Below are 22,410 nucleotides of genomic sequence, written 5' to 3' on the forward strand. Positions count from 1 at the left end.
ATTTAACAGGTGACATCAATAAGGGATCATAGCTTTCACCTGGTCAGTCTGTCATGGAAAGAGCATGTGTTCCTAATGTTTTGTACACTCAGTGTATGTCCACCATGATGGTTTTAACAACAACAAGGCAACAGTAAACATGTCTAGACAGGGGATGTGCTTGTTCAAAGTTTGGAATTTCAGTTGATTGATATAGCGCCCTCTTGGGCCAATCAGTGTAATTTTGTAAATGGCAGGGCCCGGTTTCTCAAAATGGTTCTAGCGATGAACTTAGCCTTAAGTTGCTTTTGGGAAACTGGGCCCAAATCTCTATGGCAAGACGCTTCATTAACCCAAGTTTAGTCAAAATCGGGCCAGTGGTGTCTGAGATATCGCATGTGACTAACATGCGCACTAACTGATGGAGATAGATCCATAATCCCCTCTCCGATTTCATTGTGGGAGACAATGAGGTCATTCTGTAACTACAGTATAGGACTCAAATGTAGTGGGGATGGGTAAACACTCCATGTTGAAAGTGTGTTTATTATCTGTGTGTACGTACCTGAGGGAGTGTATGTCTGTGTAATCTGTATCACCTCTCTCTTCCAGGAGGAGGAGGGTCCAGAGGTGCTGCTGGTGAAGGAGGAGGGGTGTGAGGAGGGTCTGGGGAACCCTGAGGGGACCATGGTCATAGAGGACAACCAGACTACACCTCCTCCTGAACCCACAGAGGAACCAGCTGAGCAGCACAGGACCACATACAGTCTCACTGAGGTGAGCCCACTGTGAACTACTGTCTGTATGGTATTCGGTCAGGGCCCGTATCCACAAAGCCTCTCAGAGTAGGAGTGCTGATCTAGGATCAGTTTTGCCTTTTAGATCATAATGAATAAGACTACTCTGAGGCTCTTTGTGGATACGGGCCCAGGTCTTGATTCATTTTGTCTGAAGTGTGGGACCATGAATGATCAAACCATTAGAGTGTCAAGTAATCAATTCAACTAACACGTTTGCATAGTACTCATAGCAATCCCTCATTGCCCAATCAGAAGATGCTTCATAGCAGGGTGCTCAAGATTTCTTGATATAACATCCTCTCACTGTATCTCTTAAAGTCAGTAGACATGGAAGATGGGAAGCCTGATCTGCTGCTGGTCAAAGAGGAGACAATAGAGAACGGACCAGAGAGCATTGATCTGCTGAGTGGACTAAAGATGGGGGAGCAAGGTAAGGGAGACATACATATAGCCTACATACAGAAATTACCAATGGGAATAGTGATGCGCCTAGCTATTATATTTTCTTCATTCATAAAATGAAATCAATACAACTTATGTTTACATACAAAAACACACGTTATAATGTATGAACTTGACCAGGTAATTGACAAAAAAAACTCCATATGTAGAGTTTTCTCTGCCATATTTGTAAAGACTATTTTCTAACCTCTTCCTGCAGGTGGTTGGCTGGAGGCTAACAGAGGAGACTGGGCAGCCATCTTGGATTCCCACACCCAGGCGGGTGTAGCCAAGGGCCCAGGGGACAACATCACTGATCAGGCCAGGACCAGAGGCGACATAGTGGAGGTCAGTGGATGGGACAGCGTCCTCAACTCTGGGCTGGGAAACAACACTATTAACCACAACCAGAAACAGACAGTCGAACCCAAAACAACATTCGAACTTAGTCTCCATGACAACAGACTAGCTGAGACCAGGGCGAGGCGTAGATTTGGAGGTGTCCCTATGCGGCTGGTGAGAACGGACACAGACTCGGCTAGCGATGCTCCGTCCTGCTCCTATAGTTGTGATTCAGAGAGACTGATGGCGCCTCAGGTTAACCCCCTAACAGGTGTTGCCTTCAGCCTGCCTTCTATAGGATCTATCAACTGGAACATGGACTCTGCGACAACACAGACACTCCCTGGCCTTCGTCCTCCTCACACTCTCCTAATGTTTAACCAGACCTCAGACAATGCCAGTGCCTCAACACTAAATAACAGTAGTAGAGACGGAATCAGTAAAGGTGGCAGCGCCAAAGAGAAGCGCTTCCCGTGTTCGTTCTGTGGGAAAGCCTTCAGTTTCCCTAAACAGGTGGAGATCCACCAGAGGATGCACACTGGGGAGAAACCGTTCAGCTGCCACCTGTGCCGGGCCAGTTTCTCCGACTCGTCCAACCTGAAGAGGCACCAGAGGGTCCACACAGGGGAGAAACCCCACAGCTGCCCCCAGTGTGAGAAGAGGTTCTCCCGCCAGGACCAGCTGAAGATGCACCTGAAGGTCCACACGGGAGAGAGGCCATTCGCCTGTACGCACTGCGGGAAGAGGTTCTTAGAGAGGAGCTACCTCAGGATACACCAGAAGAAAATGCACACGGCCTATGTATAGTGACATGTAATGTAGTACTAGTTAGTTGGTTTGTAGTTAATTCTGTTGGTGTTGGATGTAGAAGGAACAGGATGAGGTGAATTGAGGAAATAATTAGTAGATGATATGGTGATGATGGTTGGTATGATGGTGTCTGTAAAAATGCTTCACTGATGAAAAGGGACAACCTTGTCCTGTTGTTTGATGCTGGTGTTTTATAATGAGGAAATGTTTACTTGACATGAAGTAGTGAAGCTGTGTGTAATGTAATGTTAAACCTTTTCCAAAGTATTCTAACATTCATTTTATTAAAGCGAGGGTGCCAGATTTACAGAAAATATAGTGTAACAATAGTGAGAAAAGTTATTCTAGTTCTCACGTATCGTTTTGTGCAGTAAAAGTACTGTACTTCACGTTAGGTGAGTGTATGACCATTTTGTTCAAAAATACAAAATTCACTCTGTGCTGACTACTTGGTTATTTTTGTATCATTCAGGGACTGAGTTTCCCTTATCTCAGTCGAACCAAAACATTATACTTAATTCTTGAATCAACACAGACATTTTTTATAAAAAACTCCAGTGGCTCCATATTGTTAGGTAATTGAATCGCAGTGTTAGAGATGGGCTTGACTGTGGTTAACATTTTATAATATTGTGTCATGTTTCTCTGTGTACAGCAAAGAGTTTCTTATATAAATGTTTTGTGCTTTTCTGAGACTCAGATTTTTTACTTCAAAATGTTACCAAACAAAAACCCTTGATTTCAAAGGTCAACAAATCATACAACTCTATGCACAATGACAAATTTGAAAGCAGTCTTATTAATTAAAAATTTTTAATCATCACTTTATGTCTAATAATTCAGTGTGTTTATTTTTTTTATTTAACACCAAACTATATGTTTTCATAATTTATTTCCCTAAGCCTCCTTGGGCCACTGAAATGCTCCGTCTGATCGTGTGGGCGTTAGGAAACAAATTTGAATATGAATGTATATATTTACATACACAGCCCTGATTGGCTGATAGGATGGTCTAGATAACTTCCACAGGTGTGTAGGCTACTTTGTCTTGTCATCAAAACAGAAGTCATCTTAATATCATTGTTGTACAGTTTCCCATAGGTCACCAGGAGATGTAGGACCAGAACAGACTTTTTGGTGGACCATCCTGGCCTATACCCTGTCTTTTACGAATGACACTTTTTGATGATACTGGAGATTTTAACTTATTAAAATGTTTCTAATGAATAAACACTCTTGAATTACACATTTTTGAATGTTTTCTGCTGTTGAAAGTAAATAAAGAAACCAGACTGCAATGAAAGGTTTTTGTTATTCTTCATAAATTATCTTTTCAGTTATGCACTCACTAACTGTAAGTCGCTCTGGATAAGAGCGTCTGCTAAATAACTAAAATGTAAAATGTAATTTACATAGCATAATAAACAGATCGTAAACAAGGTTATAATGAAAGTCTAAATCATGGCATGTAAGTGTCTTTTCAAGTTATGTGCTCAAGCTCCATAAGGTGTTCCTGTGAGAGGAAAACAGATTATGGTGAAAGTAAGAGGGTGTTAGCTAAACATAATCAGATAGGCGGTATAGAGCAGCAACAGAGTAGTTATCGATGGTATAAAGTACAAAAAAGTAGTGGTTTTATTTACATTGTCATCACCAGCTTTCTCAAACACTGACATTACTATAAACAACTAAACTCAGCAAAAAAATGTACGTCCTCTCACTGTCAACTGTGTTTATTTTCAGCAAACTTAACATGTGTAAATATTTGTATGAACATAACAAGATTCAACAACTGAGACATAAACTGAACAAGTTCCACAGACATGTGACTAACAGAAATGGAATAATGTGTCCCTGAATAAAGGGGCGGTCAAAATCAAAATTAACAGTCAGTATCTGGTGCGGCCACCAGCTGCATTAAGTACTGCAGTGCATCTCCTCCTCATGGACTGCACCAGATTTGCCAGTTCTTGCTGTGAGATGTTACCCCACTCTTCCACCAAGGCACCTGCAAGTTTCCAGACATTTCTGGGGGGAATGGCCCTAGCCCTCACCCTCCGATCCAACAGGTCCCAGACGTGCTCAATGGGATTGAGATCCGGGCTCTTCGCTGGCCATGGCAGAACACTGACATTCCTGTCTTGCAGGAAATCACAAACAGAATGAGCAGTATGGCTGGTGGCATTGTCATGCTGGAGGGTCATGTCAGGATGAGCCTGCAGGAAGGGTACCACATGAGGGAGGAGGATGTCTTCCCTGTAACGCACAGCGTTGAGATTGCCTGCAATGACAACAAGCTCAGTCCAATGATGCTGTGACACACCGCCCCAGACCATGACGGACCCTCCACCTCCAAATCGATCCCACTCCAGAGTACAGGCCTCGGTGTAACGCACATTTTTTCGACAATAAACGCGAATCCGACCATCACCCCTGGTGAGACAAAACCGTGACTCGTCAGTGAAGAGCACTTTTTTCCAGTCCTGTCTGGTCCAGCGACGGTGGGTTTGTGCCCATAGGCGACGTTGTTGTCAGTGATGTCTGGTGAGGACCTGCCTTACAACAGGCCTATAAACCCTCAGTCCAGCCTCTCTCAGCCTATTGCGGACAGTCTGAGCACTGATGGAGGGATTGTGTGTTCCTGGTGTAACTCGGGCAGTTGTTGTTGCCATCCTGTACCTGTCCCGCAGGTGTGATGTTAGGATGTACCAATCCTGTGCAGGTGTTGTTACACGTGGTCTGCCACTGCGAGGACGATCAGCTGTCCGTCCTGTCTCCCTTTAGCGCTGTCTTAGGCGTCTCACAGTACGGACATTGCAATTTATTGCCCTGACCACATTTGCAGCCCTCATGCCTCCTTGCAGCATGCCTAAGGCACGTTCACGAAGATGAGCAGGGACCCTGGGCATCTTTCTTTTGGTGTTTTTCAGAGTCCGTAGAAAGGCCTCTTTAATGTCCTAAGTTTTCATAACTGTGACCTTAATTGCGTACCGTCTGTAAGCTGTTAGTGTCTTAACAACCGTTCCACAGGTGCATGTTCATTAATTGTTTATGGTTCATTGAACAAGCATGGGAAACAGTGTTTAAACCCTTTACAATTAAGTTATTTGGAATTTTACTAATTATCTTTGAAAGACAGGGTCCTGAAAAAGGGACGTTTCTTTTTTTGCTGAGTTTATAATCTCATCCTGTTACAGGAAAGGTGGAAGAGTTAGTATGTCACACTTATTGCACACACACAATTACATTTAGCTTCTCAACAAGAACTTTGTTACCGGAGTCTTTAAGAGCTTTGCACACCTGGATTGTACAATATTTGTACATTATTCTTTAAAAAATTATTCAAGCTGAAGTTAGTTGTATTGATCATTGATGGACAGACATTTTTAAGTCTTGCCATACATTTTCAAGCCGATTTAAGTGAAAACTGTAACTAGGCCACTCAGGAACATTCAATGTCGTCTTGGTAAGCAACTCCAGTGTATATGTGGCCTTGTGATTTAGGTAGTTGTCCTGCTGAAAGGTGAATTTGTCTCCCAGTGTCTGTAAGGAAAGCAGACCAATTTTGCCTGTGTGGAGCTCTATTACGTTTATTTTTATCCTAAAAAACTTGCTAGTCTTTGCCGATGACAAGCATACCCATAACATGATGCAGCCACCACCATGCTTGTAAATATATAAGAGTGCTACTCCATGATATGTTGTGTTGAATTTGCCCCAAACATAAAGCTTTGTATTCAGGGCAAAAAGTTATTTTCTTTGCCACATTTCTTGTAGTATTACTTTAGTGCCTTATTAATTAATTACTTATTACTCATTACCAAGTAAAAATACCTACAAACAAAAGATGAGCTTCTACTTTAGTAAACTTTATTACAACATGTAAAAATACCTTACATTTCTTACAAAATAATAAGGATTTCTATTGTTAGAATAATCATTAAATTAATTACATGAAACAAAGATATAGGCCTACTCACGTAATACCCTTTGGTAACAGATACTGTGAGATAAAGGTTCAGGGAAGAGAAGACTATCGAGCCCAGCTAACGTTAGCAAGCTAGCTAGTTATCTAGCGAGTTGCGATCATAGCATATTTGCCAGCTTTCAAGGTTAGAAAACTAACCTAGTCAAGGTTAGAAAACTAGCTAGCTAGCTAGCGTGTTAGCTAATCCCCAAAAAACTCAACAGATTGAATGGAAAGTATAGATGTAGATGGTAACTAGCTAGCCTAGTTGGTAGGCCCAACAAAAACTCCAGCTAACATTTGCTATCTAGCTAGCTACAGTTAGCTAGCTAGCCAACACTAGGCTAGCTAACTAGTAAACGCTAGCTAACTACCTATGCTAAAACCTGCAGAATTCATGTATCCAAAAAAGCTAAACAAATTGCATAGAAAACTTACTTCCTATCTCCTGTGTTGACGTTTTTCATCTACAACACTTTTGTTTCTTTCGCGGCAATCTTTCATGTCTGGATTTTGCACACTTACATGATGTCAGTGTCAACACGTGGGCAAGTTCAAGGCCGTCGTTCTTCCAAGCGTGTTTCGCAAATGGGCAGATCTTGACATGATGCCTTAATTCCCGGGATAAATAATTGCACCAATGCATCCCATCCAAAAGTGAGAATGTTCCTCAACAGTGAAAACCTTGCAAGGTTGCATGATGAAATAAGAGTTTGCCTTATGACCATTTTAAGTGCATTTATAAACCATTATTCAACCAAGCTTAATAGGTTTACAATTTGACAAGCACAAATGACTCTCACAATTTTAACCATAACTTTTTATTAATGTTTCAAAAAATATTTAATTGATCGTTAAAATAATTGACCCATTGTCAAATGCACCATTAAATGATTTAACATTTATGTGAACCATTTGTGAATTCGTTTTTGCCAATTTTGTCATTGGGCCTGGGCATCAGACTCCAGAGCCCTTTATTGCAGAGTTGTGTCAATGAGGTGGTCGGTTTTCAATTGGATAACACTTATCACATGGTTTGTACAGCCTGCAATATGGTGCGTTGGAATGCTATCAGAAACATTTGTAACACCATGGTAACAAGCATTCATTGTTACACCCCTGTAATTACAGACTACATGTTATTACAGTGTAACTATGAAATATTACAATAATTACAATACTTGTTACAGTGGAGTTACATATATAATTACACTGCAATAAGGATCCCTTAAACTGAAGTGCTACCCATTTTTCTTCCAATTTGACATTAGAGTATTTTGTGTAGATCGTTGACAAAAAAATTACTATTAAATCCATTTTAATCCCACTTTGTAACAACAAAATGTGGGAAAAGTCAAGGGGTGTGAATACTTTCTGAAGGCACTGTATATGTACATATATTTTCTTTATTTCATATTTGATAAATACATTTTCCAAATATATTTATATTTTATTTAAATATATTATTTTTCTGTATGGGCTGACTCTATACACACACACACACACACACACACACACACACACAATCACATACAATCATCATTTGAGGAATGAGGAATCATTGTGTAAGACAAATCAGAAAGGCTAAATCTGATTATTATGTAATCGCTCTTTCGGATTGTAATGGGAACCCGACTAAATTCTGGAAAACTGTCAAATCCCTGAAAGGTTCTACTTCCTCCTCTCTGCCACAACAAATTAATTCAGACACTGGCCTCATTACGGAAAAAATGCCATCATTGATGCATTTAATCACCATTTTATTTCAGTGGGCAATCTCTTGAAAATAACTTCTAGGTCTATTCACAATGACATTGGGCTGGATGCTGATAGGGGACATTTGCTGAATGATCAGAGAAATGATAGTCAAAGCTTTTCTTTTAGGCTATTTACAGAAAAAGAATTCCTGGATGCTTTGGTAGCAATAGACTACAATAAATCCACAGGGGCCGACCAATTAAATCCTGTTTGCTTAAGTGTGCAGAGCCCATCATTGTTGGCACAATAACCCAACATTTTTATTTAACACTTATCAAGAAATATTTTGAAAGTATGGAAATCAGCTCTTGTGCTGCCATCCATAAAGGCGGGGATAGTAGGGATTTTAATAATTATCGCCCCATTTCAAGGCTTCCTTCTCTAGCTAAGATTCTTGAATCCTTGGTAAATGTACAACTTTGTTCTTTTTTATCTGGGAAATGTATTTTGAATGTAAACCAATCAGGGTTTAGGCCTGGGCATAGCACTATTACCGCAACCACTTTAAAAGAAATGTGCTGCTTTGTTTGTGAACCTGTCAAAAGCTTTTGATACTGTTGATCATGCTATTTTATTGAATAAGTTGTCATCGATAGGCCTGAGCTCTGACGCCTGTTCATGGTTTCAGAACTCAGGCCATTGTGATTGTTGGGGTTAAGTCTGAATTTCTTGAAGTACATAAAGGTGTACCACATGGGTCAATCTGATAAAAATTGGAAACTTCATCTACAGTGCATTCTCAACGTATTCAGACCCCTTGACTTTTTCCAAATGTTGTTACGTTACAGCCTTATTCATGAATTGATTAAATAAATGTTATACCTCATCAATCTATACACAATACCCCATAATGACAAAGTTAAAACAGGTTTATAGACATTTTAGCAAATGTATTAAAAATCAAATTTGCTATGAGACTCGAAATTGAGCTCAGATGCATCCTGTTTCCATTGATCATCCTTGAGATGTTTCTACAACTTGGTCCCACAGTTGACAGTGCATGTCAGAGCAAAAACCAAGCCATGAGGTCGAAGGAATTGTCCGTAGAGCTCCGAGACAGGATTGTGTCAAGGCACAGATCGGGGGAATGGTATCAAAAAATGTCTGCAGCATTGAAGGTCCCCAAGAACACAGTGGCCTTCATCATTCTTAAATGGAAGAAGTTTGGAACCACCAAGACTCTTCCTAGAGCTGGCCACCCGGCCAAACTGAGCAATCGGTGGAGAAGGGCCTTGGTCAGTGAGGTGACCAAGAACCCGATGGTCACTATGACAGAGCTTCAGAGTTCCTCTGTGGAGATGGGAAAACCTTCCAGAAGGACAATCATCTCTGCAGCACTCCACCAATCAGGCCTTTATGGTAGAGTGGCCAGACGGAAGTCACTCCTCAGTAAAAGGAACATGACAGACCGCTTGGAGTTCGCCAAAAGGCACCTAAAGGACTCTCAGACCATGAGAAACAAGATTCTCTGGTCTGATTAAACCAAGATTGAACTCTTTGGCTTGAATGCCAAGCGTCACGTCTGGAGGAAACCTGGCACCAACCCCACAGTGAAGTATGATGGTGGCAGCATCATTCTGTGGGGATGTTTTTAATCGGCAGGGACAGGGAAACCGGTCAGAATTGAAGGAATGATGGATGGCGCTAAATACAGGGAAATTCTTGAGGGAAACCTGTTTCAGTCTTCCACAGATTTGAGACTGGGACGGAGGTTCACCTTCCAGCAGGACAATGACCCTAAGCATACTGCTAAAGCAACACTTGAGTGGTTTAAGGGGAAACATTTAAATGTCTTGGAATGGCCTAGTCAAAGCCCAGACCTCAATCCAATTGAGAATCTGTGGTATGACTTAAAGATTGCTGTACACCAGCGGAACCCATCCAACTTGAAGGAGCTGGAGCAGTTTTGCCTTGAAGAATGGGCAAAAATCTCAGTGGCTAGATGTGCCAAGCTTATAAAGACATACCCCAAGAGACTTGCAGCTCTAATTGCTGCAAAAGGTGGCTCTACAAAGTATTGAATTTGGGGAGGGGGGGGTGAATAGTTATGCACGCTCAAGTTGTTTGTTTCACAAGAAAAAATATGTTGCATCTTCAAGGTGGTAGGCATGTTGTGTAAGTCAAATGATACAAACCCCCAAAAATCCATTTTAATTCCAGGTTGTAAGGCAACAAAATAGGAAAAATGCCAAGGGGGATGAATACTTTCGCAAGCCACTGTAGATGAGCTGGTTAAGAAGCTAAGATTTAGATTAGGCTTTTTCTACAGAAATAGATCGTGACTTTCTCTAAACAGTAGGAAGCAAGTTATTCAGTTAACATTTTTATCTGTTCTTGATTATGGTGATATTATTTATCAAAGTGCAGCTGCTACTACTCTTAAACCTTTGGATGCCATCTACCATAGTGACTTTATTTTTTTTTTTTTTTACAGGTGACAGTTTTGATGCTAATCACTGCATCCTGTATCAAAATGTTGGCTGGACTTTGTTAAAGACCCGTAGATTTCTACATTACTCCCTTTTTGTTTACAAGGCTCTACTTCATAAACGTCAGTTTTATCTAACTTTGCTGTTGAAGTATAGACACCTGAGTTGCCTAACCCATTCACAGGATTGGTTAACTCTTGAGGTTCCTATGGTCTCCTCAGAGCTAGGTAAATCTGCTTTTAGTTTTAATGCACCGTATTGCTGGAACAAAATTCAAAAAACATTTCATCTGATGTTCTGGTGCCATTCGAGCAATTTAAAGTATTGATTGTGGACTTATTTGTGGAGGAATGTAACTGTTTTTCTGGGTGATTTGTGATGTTTTATTTGTTCTTCCCATGACTGTGTTTTTGTATTTTACTGTGTGTATAGATATACACTACCAGTCAACAGTTTGCACACACCTACTCATTCAAGGGTTTTTCTTTATTTTTACTATTTTCTACATTGTAGAATAATAGTGAAGACATCAAAACTATGAAATAACACATATGGAATAATGTAGTAACCAAAAAGGTGTTAAACAAATAAAAATATATTTTATATTTGAGATTCTTCAAATAGCCACCCTTTGCCGTGATGACAGTTTTGCACTCTTGGAATTCTCTCAACCAGCTTCATGAGGTAGTCACCTGGAATGCTTTTCCAACAGTCTTAAAGGAGTTTAATTAACAGGTGTGCCTTGTTAAAAGTTAATTTGTGGAATGTATTTCCTTCTTAATGCATTTGAGCCAATCAGTTGTGTTGTGTAGGGGTGGTATACAGAAGATAGCCCTATTTGGTAAAATACCAAGTCCATATTATGGCAAGAACAGCTCAAATAAGCAAAGAGAAACAACAGTCCATCATTACTTTAAGACATGAATGTCAGTCAATACTGAAAATGTCAAGAACTTTGAAAGTTTCTTCAAGTGCAGTCGCAAAAACCATCAAGCGCTATGCTGAAACTGGCTCTCATGAGGACCGCCACAGGAAAGGAAGACCCAGAGTTAACTCTGCTGCAGAGGATAAGTTCATTAGAGTTAACTGCACCTCAGATTGCAGCCCAAATAAATGCTTCACAGAGTTCAAGTAACAGACACATCTCAACATCAACTGTTCAGAGGAGCGCGTGAATCAAGCCTTCATGGTTGAATTGCTGCAAAGAAACAACTACTAAAGGACACCAATAAGAAGAAGAGACTTGCTTGGGCAAAGAAACACAAGCAATGGACATTAGACCGGTGAAAATCTGTCCTTTGGTCTGATGAGTCCAAATTTGAGATTTTTGATTCCAACCACCGTGTCTTTGTGAGACGCAGAGTAGGTGAACGGATGATCTCCGCATGTGTGGTTCCCACCGTGAAGCATGGAGGAGGAGGTGTGATGGTGTGGGGGTGCTTTGCTGGTGACTGTCTGTGATTTATTTAGAATTCAAGGCACACTTAACCAGCATTGCTACCACAGCATTCTGCAGCGATACACCATCCCATCTGGTTTGCACTTAGGGGGACTATCATTTGTTTTTCAACAGGACAATGACCCAAAACACACCTCCAGACTGTGTAAGGGCTATTTGATCAAGGAGAGTGATGGAGTGCTCCATCAGATGACCTGGCTTCCACAATCACCCGATCTCAAACCAATTTAGATGGTTTGGGATGAGTTGGACTGCAGAGTGAAGGAAAAGCAGCCAACAAGTGCTCAGCATATGTGGGAACTCCTTCAAGACTGTTGGAAAAGCATTCCTCATGAAGCCGGTTGAGAGAATGCCAAGAGTATGCAAAGCTGTCATCAAGGCAAAGGGTGGCTATTTGGAAGAATCTAATATCTAAAATATATTTTGATTTATTTAACACTTTTTTTGGTTACTACATGATTCCATATGTGTTATTTCATAGTTTTGATGTCTTCATTATTATTCTACAATGTAGAAAATAGTCAAAATCAAGAAAAACCCTTGAATGAGTAGGTGTGTCCAAACTTTTGACTGGTGCTGTAAATTAAATAACCCTCCTGCTACTCTGTTTATCATATATCCAGATGCCTAGTCACCTTACCCCTATACATACTTTATGTTGACACGCACACTTATAGACACCCTCCATGCATTTACCCATGACTCCTCAGATATGTGAAAGGGTCGTCTCCTCTCTATGTTTCTTCCTAGGTTTCAGCCCTTCTAGGGAGTTTTTCCTAGCCACCGTGCTTCTACATCTGCATTGCTTGCTGTTTGGGGTTTTAGGCTGGGTTTTTGTATAACACTTTGTGACATCAGCTGATGTAAAAAGGGCTTTATAAATACATTTGATTGATTGACTAGTTACCACAGCCACAAAGTAATAAACCCCGCCCATTTCCACAAATAATCATCTTAGAATCTGATTTTAAACCTAACCTTAACCATAACCTTATGCCTAACCCTAACCTAACCTAAAAATAAGACCAAAAATAAACGTTTTATTTTCATGAACTTTTACGATATAGAACATTTTGACTTTGTGGCTGTGGTAACTAGTGGAAACCCCCTCTGAAAGGCGGAAATACGCAAAATAGCGTCTTGTCTGCCGGAAACATCACACGAAGAAGCAAACGGAAGTGAACAATTTCCACGTTATCGTTTTATTGTTGTTATTTAGACGTGTAATAACATACTGGAACTCAAAATATGACTCATTTAACTGTATAGCATCACACCCCCTGTCGTGTTTAATTCACGTTGGAGACAGGACTTGGTTGATAGATGTTATCTAGGTAACGCTAGCTAGGTGCTAACGTTAGCTAAAGATGGCTGACTGTATGGTTTTTCACACTCAAATAGCCTCCATCATGGAGGTACTAGCGAATGCTGCCGTGGCAGAGATATGTAAACTCGTAGACGACGACTATGCAGTGTTTCGTTTGGAAATAACTCAAAGCCAGAAAGAAAACAGGGCACTGCGGAGGAAACTACTAGAACTGAAAGTTGCACGGGAGCGCGCAGAGAGGACAATGCGAGAGCGCGTCCTCGCCAGTCGCCCAAGTAGTGTCAAGATCCTCGACCGATACAGAGGAATGGCAAGAGGTACATTTTGCAGAGGCTGTGCTGCCTGTCGCCGTTCATATATAGCTCAGTGCCTGTCGCCACGTTCCCCTCTGCACATGTGTTAAGATGTTACCTAGAATTGGGTCTTGGTCAGTTTTTGGATCATATGCAATAAATCCCCTGATTGCTTAGCTATCTTGTGCAAAGACACTATCTATCATATTCTAATCAGGTATTTGATTTACTGAATTTTCTGTTATTTACTAAATGAAAACAATAAGATGCATGGAACATAATCCATAATCCATAAATAGGATATCAAGAAGTTATGAGAAGTGTTACCTTACATCCTTGCCAATTGTAGACAGTGTCAGAAGTGTACAATATAGCATTGAGCATTGACAGTACCTCTAATCAGATATTTGATTTACTGAATTTTCTGTTATTTACTAAATGAAAACAATAAGATGCATGGAACATAATCCATAATCCATAAATAGGATATCAAGAAGTTATGAGAAGTGTTACCTTACATCCTTGCCAATTGTAGACAGTGTCAGAAGTGTACAATATAGCATTGAGCATTGACAGTACCTAACCTAACCACCTCTTTTCCCCCTATCACTCTCAGGTGAAGGACATCTCACTGGAGGCCACAGGAGCTTTGTGAAGCCAACGGGACACAATACATGGAGAGATGACCAACCAATCACTGTTGATGAGGGGAGTGGAACCTCAACCCAGCATGTTATCGTGATAGAGGTAAGTGTAATATTGTTATATAAAAAATTACAGTTATCAAATGTAGCATGTTTATTTCAGAAAGTCTCCCCTCAGCTATTCACTTGCTTACATGTACATCCTCATTTATCTGCCATAGGGGAGCTTGTGAGACTTCCCTACAACATTGTTATCTTCTTGTGTCAGTCTGCAGATGCAGAGGCTGCAGGTCCTGGGGTCAAGCAGGAGAGGTCTGAAGGAGAGGAGGACCCACGGAACAGCAGAGACATTCATTCTGGAGCGGATGGAGCGCACCTTGAAGCCACGGAGGACCCCACCCCCGCCTCAGCGCAACCCAGGACCCGACGCAGCATCACGGAGGTCAGTGGAACACCGAATGCCGTCCTCAAGTCAGAGACAGACACCAAGACTTTAACTGTAACACACAGGCTCTTACACACAGGATCTGACCACAGATCAGACCCAGAGAGACTGGGGCTAGGGAGTCTGGGCTGTCCTCGTGCTCCTGGCTCAGAGTATTTACCCGTATTTCACCAGAGCCAGAGGACGGTTCATTCCTGTGGTGATGGTGACGCGTTACACACTGCCGGTGATGATCCGTCTTGTTCTTATGCTACAGAGATGGACCCTGGCAACATGTCATTGGGTTTAGAGACACAGACTGATCTGTCTAGAGGGGACTGGAACCGGCACAGTAGTAGTGTATACTCTGAAGGGTGCCCAGAAAAGAAAGAGGTTATATTGGCAGATGAGGTGACTGTAAAAATGGAAGGTGACGCTCCTCCCTCATGGAATGCAGATAGTCACCTTGGAGACGCACACTCACAGGGCAGAGATTTCTTAGGTTACAGGGAAAGCTTGGAGACAAATCCAAATGTCGCCACCCACTCCCCTTTACACGCGTTCAAGGATTGCGACCCAGTGTCCACGTTGATGGCACCTTCCGATTCACACGGCCGTGTCCTTTTCGATCAGGTATTGAACCCAAACGACAATGCTAGAGCCCAGGCTCAGGGAGGGGGAGCCACATCAGCCAATAGTAAAGAGAAACGGTTCCTCTGCATGTTCTGTAACAAAGGCTTCAGCAGCTCCCAGAAGGTGGAGAGGCACCAGAGGGTCCACACAGGAGAGAAACCCTACAGCTGTAACCAGTGTGAGAAGAGGTTCTCTCGCCAGGATACCCTGAAGAGGCACCAGAGGATCCACACGGGGGAGAAACCTTACAGCTGTTCACTGTGTCACATGCGCTTCGCACAGACTGGTCAACTGAAGATGCACTGGAAGGTCCACACGGGAGAAAGGCCGTTTGCCTGTACACACTGCGGGAAGAGGTTCTCAGAGAGGAGCTACCTCAGGATACACCAGCAGAAAAAACATTCCACTCTATAACATAGAAAGTACCTGTTCCACTCGATAGCTTCTGACGTTTATATCAAACCCTGCATAAAAAATAAATTGTTGTCAGCAGAAAAGATCCACAGATGCATTTGGAATAACAAAAGTTACAGACTTCAATGTTGAATATTCCTGGGTAGAATATTGCATCCAGACATTGTGTGATATGTAAGGCATATATAAGCCTGAAAAGTATTTTACATATTGTGTTTGTACTGTAATGTTTACAAATGCCTATGTCATTACTTCCATTCAACTATTTTAAAAAATCCCAAGACACTTTTTTAATGAAAGTGAATGTAGTTCATCAAGTTCATGCAGAGTTTTAGTTTAGACGTGTATGTGTGGTTTTCATATGGTGTATTTAAAATGTGTTTATGTTCAATAAACACAAAATGGGACTTTTTATTCTGACATTCATTGAGACTCCCTTTAATATACAGTGAGTATACAAAACACCTGCTCTTTCCATGACATAGACTGACCAGGTGAAAGCTATGATCCCTTATTGATGTCACTTGTTAAATCCACTTCAATCGGTGTAGATGAGGGGAAGGAGATGGGTTAAATAAAGATTTTTAAGCTTTGAGACAATTCAGACATGGATTGTGTATGTGTGCCATTCAGAGGGTGCCTTTGAACAGGGTACGGTAGTAGGTGCCAGGCGCACCGGTTTGTGTCAAGAACTGCAGCGGTGCTGGGTTTTTCATGCTCAACAGTTTCCAAGCAACCTTCATTCCTGTGTTCCAATGGCACGTTGTGTTTGCTAATCCAAGTTTATCATTTTAAAAGGCTAATTGATCATTAGAAAACCCTTTTGCAATTATGTTAGCACAGCTGAAAACTGTTGTGCTGATTAAAGGAGCAATAAAACTGGCCTTCTTGAGACTAGTTGAGTATCTGGAGCATCAGCAATTGTGGGTTCGATTACAGGCTCAAAATGGCCAGAAACAAAGAACTTTCTTCTGAAACTCGTCAGTCTATTCTTGTTCTGAGAAATGAAGGCTATTCCATGCGAGAAATTGCCAAGAAACTGAAGATCTCGTACAACGCTGTGTACTACTCCCTTCACAGAACCCGCAAAACACCAGTCTCAACGTCAACAGTGAAGAGGCAGAGTTGCAAAGAAAAAGCCATATCTCAGACTGGCCAATAAAAATAAAAGATTAAGATGGGCAGTCTGATATATCGCTTTTTCTTTGCAACTCTGCCTAGAAGGTCAGCATCCCAGAATCGCCTCTTTACTGTTGACGTTGAGACTGGTGTTTTGCGGGTACTATTTAATGAAGCTGCCAGTTGAGGACCTGTGATCTGTTTCTCAAACTAGACACTAATGTATTTGTCCTCTTGCTCAGTTGATTCACGTTGCAACACTGCCATCTGTAGGATGAGAACGAGAGTGCAAACTATTTCTATTGTACACTTTGGATCATCCTCCTCCAGTGAAATAACACGTCACAAGGAGATTAGAAAAATGCATATAAAACATCGGCCTACATTTAGGTGTCCATGTAATATAGGATATGCAATATGATTATTTGGCAATAGCAGTGTCTATGTGTGCAAGGCTGAAATTAAATTCCTTTTTCATTTTCAAGCTGTTGGCAGTAGGCTACGTCCCTTATCAACACACTAACCCAATAGGCTACAGTGGGGAAAAAAAGTATTTAGTCAGCCACCAATTGTACATGTTCTCCCACTTAAAAAGATGAGAGAGGCCTGTAATTTTCATCATAGGTACACGTCAACTATGACAGACAAATTGAGAAAAAAAATCCAGAAAATCACATTGTAGGATTTTTAATGAATTTATTTGCAAATTATGGTGGAAAATAAGTATTTGGTCACCTACAAACAAGCAAGATTTCTGGCTCTCACAGACCTGTAACTTCTTCTTTAAGAGGCTCCTCTGTCCTCCACTCGTTACCTGTATTAATGGCACCTGTTTGAACTTGTTATCAGTATAAAAGACACCTGTCCACAACCTCAAACAGTCACACTCCAAACTCCACTATGGCCAAGACCAAAGAGCTGTCAAAGGACACCAGAAACAAAATTGTAGACCTGCACCAGGCTGGGAAGACTGAATCTGCAATAGGTAAGCAGCTTGGTTTGAAGAAATCAACTGTGGGAGCAATTATTAGGAAATGGAAGACATACAAGACCACTGATAATCTCCCTCGATCTGGGGCTCCACGCAAGATCTCACCCTGTGGGGTCAAAATGATCACAAGAACGGTGAGCAAAGATCCCAGATCCACACTGGGGGACCCAGTGAATGGCCTGCAGAGAGCTGGGACCAAAGTAACAAAGCCTACCATCAGTAACACACTACGCCGCCAGAGACTCAAATCCTGCAGTGCCAGACGTGTCCCCCTGCTTAAGCCAGTACATGTCCAGGCCCGTCTGAAGTTTGCTAGAGTGCATTTGGATGATCCAGAAGAGGATTGGGAGAATGTCATATGGTCAGATGAACCCAAAATATAACTTTTTGGTAAAAACTCAACTCGTCGTGTTTGGAGGACAAAGAATGCTGAGTTGCATCCAAAGAACACCATACCTACTGTGAAGCATGGGGGTGGAAATATCATGCTTTGGGGCTGTTTTTCTGCAAAGGGACCAGGACGACTGATCCGTGTAAAGGAAAGAATGAATGGGGACATGTATTGTGAGATTTTGAGTGAAAACCTCCTTCCATCAGCAAGGGCATTGAAGATGAAACGTGGCTGGGTCTTTCAGCATGACAATGATCACAAACACACCACCCGGGCAACGAAGGAGTGGCTTCGTAAGAAGCATTTCAAGGTCCTGGAGTGGCCTAGCCAGTCTCCAGATCTCAACCCCATAGAAAATCTTTGGAGGGAGTTGAAAGTCTGTGTTGCCCAGCGACAGCCCCAAAACATCACTGCTCTAGAGGAGATCTGCATGGAGGAATGGGCCAAAATACCAGCAACAGTGTGTGAAAACCTTGTGAAGACTTACAGAAAACGTTTGACCTGTGTCATTGCCAACAAAGGGTATATAACAAAGTATTGAGAAACTTTTGTTATTGACCCAATAATTATTTTCCACCATAATCTGCAAATAAATTCATTAAAAATCCTACAATGTGATTTTCTGCATTTTTTTTTCTCATTTTGTCTGTCATAGTTGACATGTACCTATGATGAAAATTACAGGCCTCATCTTTTTAAGTGGGAGAACTTGCACAATTGGTGGCTGACTAAATACTTTTTTCCCCCACTGTACATACACATCTACATTTCAGGGGGGGGGACTCATGTGAGATTTGAACCCTTGCCACAATCTGCAACAATTTCATGGACTAGGCACTTTACACATACAGTGCCTTGCAAAGTATTCATCCCCCTTGGCGTTTTTCCTATTTTGTTGCAATACAACCTGTATTTTAAATAGATTTTTATTTGGATTTCATGTAATGGACATACACAAAATAGTCCAAATTGGTGATGTGAAATGAAAAAAATAACTTGTTTCAAAAAATTCTTTTAAAAAAATAACGGAAAAGTGGTGCGCGCATATGTATTCACCCCCTTTGCTATGAAGCCCCTAAATAAGATCTGGTGCAACCAATTACCTTCAGAAGTCACATAATTAGTTAAAGTCCACCTGTGTGCAATCTAAGTGTCATCTGTTCTGAAAGGCCCCAAAGTCTGCAACACCACCAAGCAAGTGGCACCATGAAGACCAATGAGCTCTCCAAACAGTTCAGGGACACATTTTTGGAGAAGTACAGATCAGGGTTGTGTTATAAAAAAATATCAGAAACTTTGGACATCCCACGGAGCACCATTAAATCCATTATTAAAAAATGGAAAGAATATGGCACCACAACAAACCTACCAAGAGAGGGCCGCCCACCAAAACTCACGGACCAGGCAAGTAGGCCATTAATCAGAGAGGCAACAAAGAGACCAAAGATAACCCTGAAGGAGCTGCAACGCTCCACAGCGGAGATTTGATTATCTGTCCATTGGACCACTTTAAGCCGTACACTCCACAGAGATGGGCTTTATGGAAGAGTGGCCAGAAAAAAGCCATTGCTTAAAGAACAAAATAAGCAAACACGTTTGGTGTTCGCCAAAAGCCATGTGGGAGACTCCCCAAACATATGGAAGAAGGTACTCTGGTCAGATGAGACTAAAATTGAGCTTTTTGGCCTGGCGCAAACCCAACACCTCTCATCACCCAGAGAACACCATCCCCACAGTGAAGCATGGTGGTGGCAGCATCATGCTGTGGGGATGTTTTTCATCGGCAGGACTGGGAAACTGGTCAGAATTGAAGGAATGATGGATGGCGCTAAATACAGGGAAATACTTGAGGAAAACCTGTTTCAGTCTTCCAGAGATTTGAGACTGGGATGGAGGTTCACCTTCCAGCAGGACAATGACCCTAAGCATACTGCTAAAGCAACACTTGAGTGGTTTAAGGGGAAACATTTAAATGTCTTGGAATGGCCTAGTCAAAACCCAGACCTCAATCCAATTGAGAATGGTATGACTTAAAGATTGCTGTACACCAGCGGAACTCATCCAACTTGAAGGAGCTGGAACAGTTTTGCCTTGAAGAATGGGCAAAACTCCCAGTGGCTAGATGTGCCAAGCATATAGAGACATACCCCAAGAGACTTGCAGCTGTAATTGCTGCCAAAGGTGGCTCTACAAAGTATTGACTTTGGGGGGTTGAATAGTTATGCACGCTCAAGTTTTCTATTTTTTTGTCTTATTTCTTGTTTGTTTCACAATAACAAATATTTTGCATCTTCAAAGTGGTAGGCATGTTGTGTAAATCAAATGATACAAACACCCCAAAAAATATATTTTAATTCCAGGTTGTAAGGCAACAAAATAGGAAAAATGCCAAGGGGGGTGAATACTTTAGCAAACTAATGTAGAGCAATTTGACCAGTCAATGAAATACACGTGATAGCCTTGTTGCTTTGCTGATCAGAACGTGCTGTTGTACTGAGGTACAGTGGGGGAAAAAAGTATTTAGTCAGCCACCAATTGTGCAAGTTCTCCCACTTAAAAAGATGAGAGAGGCCTGTAATTTTCATCATAGGTACACGTCAACTATGACAGACAAATTAAGAAAAAAAAATCCAGAAAATCACACTGTAGGATTTTTTATGAATTTATTTGCAGATTATGGTGGAAAATAAGTATTTGGTCACCTACAAACAAGCAAGATTTCTGGCTCTCACAGACCTGTAACTTCTTCTTTAAGAGGCTCCTCTGTCCTCCACTCGTTACCTGTATTAATAGCACCTGTTTGAACTTGTTATCAGTATAAAAGACACCTGTCCACAACCTCAAACAGTCACACTCCAAACTCCACTATGGCCAAGACCAAAGAGCTGTCAAAGGACACCAGAAACAAAATTGTAGACCTGCACCAGGCTGGGAAGACTGAATCTGCAATAGGTGAGCAGCTTGGTTTGAAGAAATCAACTGTGGGAGCAATTATTAGGAAATGGAAGACATACAAGTCCACTGATAATCTCCCCCGATCTGGGGCTCCACGCAAGATCTCACCCCGTGGGGTCAAAATGATCACAAGAACGGTGAGCAAAAATCCCAGAACCACACAGGGGGACCTAGTGAATGACCTGCAGAGAGCTGGGACCAAAGTAACAAAGCCTACCATCAGTAACACACTACGCCGCCAGGGACTCAAATCCTGCAGTTCCAGACGTGTCCCCCTGCTTAAGCCAGTACATGTCCAGGCCCGTCTGAAGTTTGCTAGAGTGCATTTGGATGATCCAGAAGAGGATTGGGAGAATGTCATATGGTCAGATGAAACCAAAATAGAACTTTTTGGTAAAAACTCAACTCGTCGTGTTTGGAGGACAAATAATGCTGATTTGCATCCAAAGAACACCATACCTACTGTGAAGCATGGGGGTGTAAACATCATGCTTTGGGGCTGTTTTTCTGCAAAGGGACCAGGACGACTGATCCGTGTAAAGGAAAGAATGATTGGGGCCATGTATCGTGAGATTTTGAGTGAAAACCTCCTTCCATCAGCAAGGGCATTGAAGATGAAACGTGGCTGGGTCTTTCAGCATGACAATGATCCCAAACACACTGCCCGGGCAACGAAGGAGTGGCTTCGTAAGAAGCATTTCAAGGTCCTGGAGTGGCCTAGCCAGTCTCCAGATCTCAACCCCATAGAAAATCTTTGAGGGAGTTGAAAGTCCGTGTTGCCCAGCGACAGCCCCAAAACATCACTGCTCTAGAGGAGATCTGCATGGAGGAATGGGCCAAAATAGTGTGTGAAAACCTTGTGAAGACTTACAGAAAACGTTTGACCTGTGTCATTGCCAACAAAGGGTATATAACAAAGTATTGAGAAACTTTTGTTATTGACCAAATACTTATTTTCCACCATAATTTGCAAATAAAATCATAAAAAATCCTACAATGTGATTTTCTGGAATTTTTTTTCTCATTATGTCTGTCATAGTTGACGTGTACCTATGATGAAAATTAAAGGCCTCTCTCATCTTTTTAAGTGGGAGAACTTGCACAATTGGTGGCTGACTAAATACTTTTTTCCCCCACTGTATGTTAAGGACGCTTCCATGAACACGTCCAACTACGTCTACGACTTTAATTGGCTGCAGAAGTTGTGCCAGGATGTAATTTCTGCCACCTGGTG

The 22,410-nt window shown here is 41.6% G+C and overlaps 1 protein-coding gene across 1 annotated transcript; it reads left to right on the forward strand.

The window, feature by feature from the left end:
• Positions 1–1,861: 1,861 nt before the first annotated feature.
• Positions 1,862–16,132, forward strand: LOC123481620 (gastrula zinc finger protein xFG20-1-like). The gene is made up of 3 exons (XM_045206314.1): positions 1,862–2,368; positions 14,319–14,352; positions 14,518–16,132. Exons 1-3 carry the CDS (start codon positions 1,878–1,880, stop codon positions 15,718–15,720), a joined length of 1,728 nt encoding a protein of 575 aa, XP_045062249.1. The 5' UTR covers positions 1,862–1,877; the 3' UTR covers positions 15,721–16,132.
• Positions 16,133–22,410: the final 6,278 nt, after the last annotated feature.

The sequence above is a fragment of the Coregonus clupeaformis genome, chromosome 22, assembly GCF_020615455.1.
Source record: "Coregonus clupeaformis isolate EN_2021a chromosome 22, ASM2061545v1, whole genome shotgun sequence".
Taxonomy (NCBI): domain Eukaryota; kingdom Metazoa; phylum Chordata; class Actinopteri; order Salmoniformes; family Salmonidae; genus Coregonus; species Coregonus clupeaformis.

Bases quoted from the DNA above. Each gene is read 5' to 3' on its own strand.
- LOC123481620 (XM_045206314.1), top strand. From the start codon at position 1,878: ATGGACTCTGCGACAACACAGACACTCCCTGGCCTTCGTCCTCCTCAC. The intron at 2,369-14,318 runs GTGACATGTAAT...TGATGAGGGGAG, and splicing joins ATGCACACGGCCTATGTATA to TGGAACCTCAACCCAGCATG. The intron at 14,353-14,517 runs GTAAGTGTAATA...TTCTTGTGTCAG, and splicing joins AGCATGTTATCGTGATAGAG to TCTGCAGATGCAGAGGCTGC.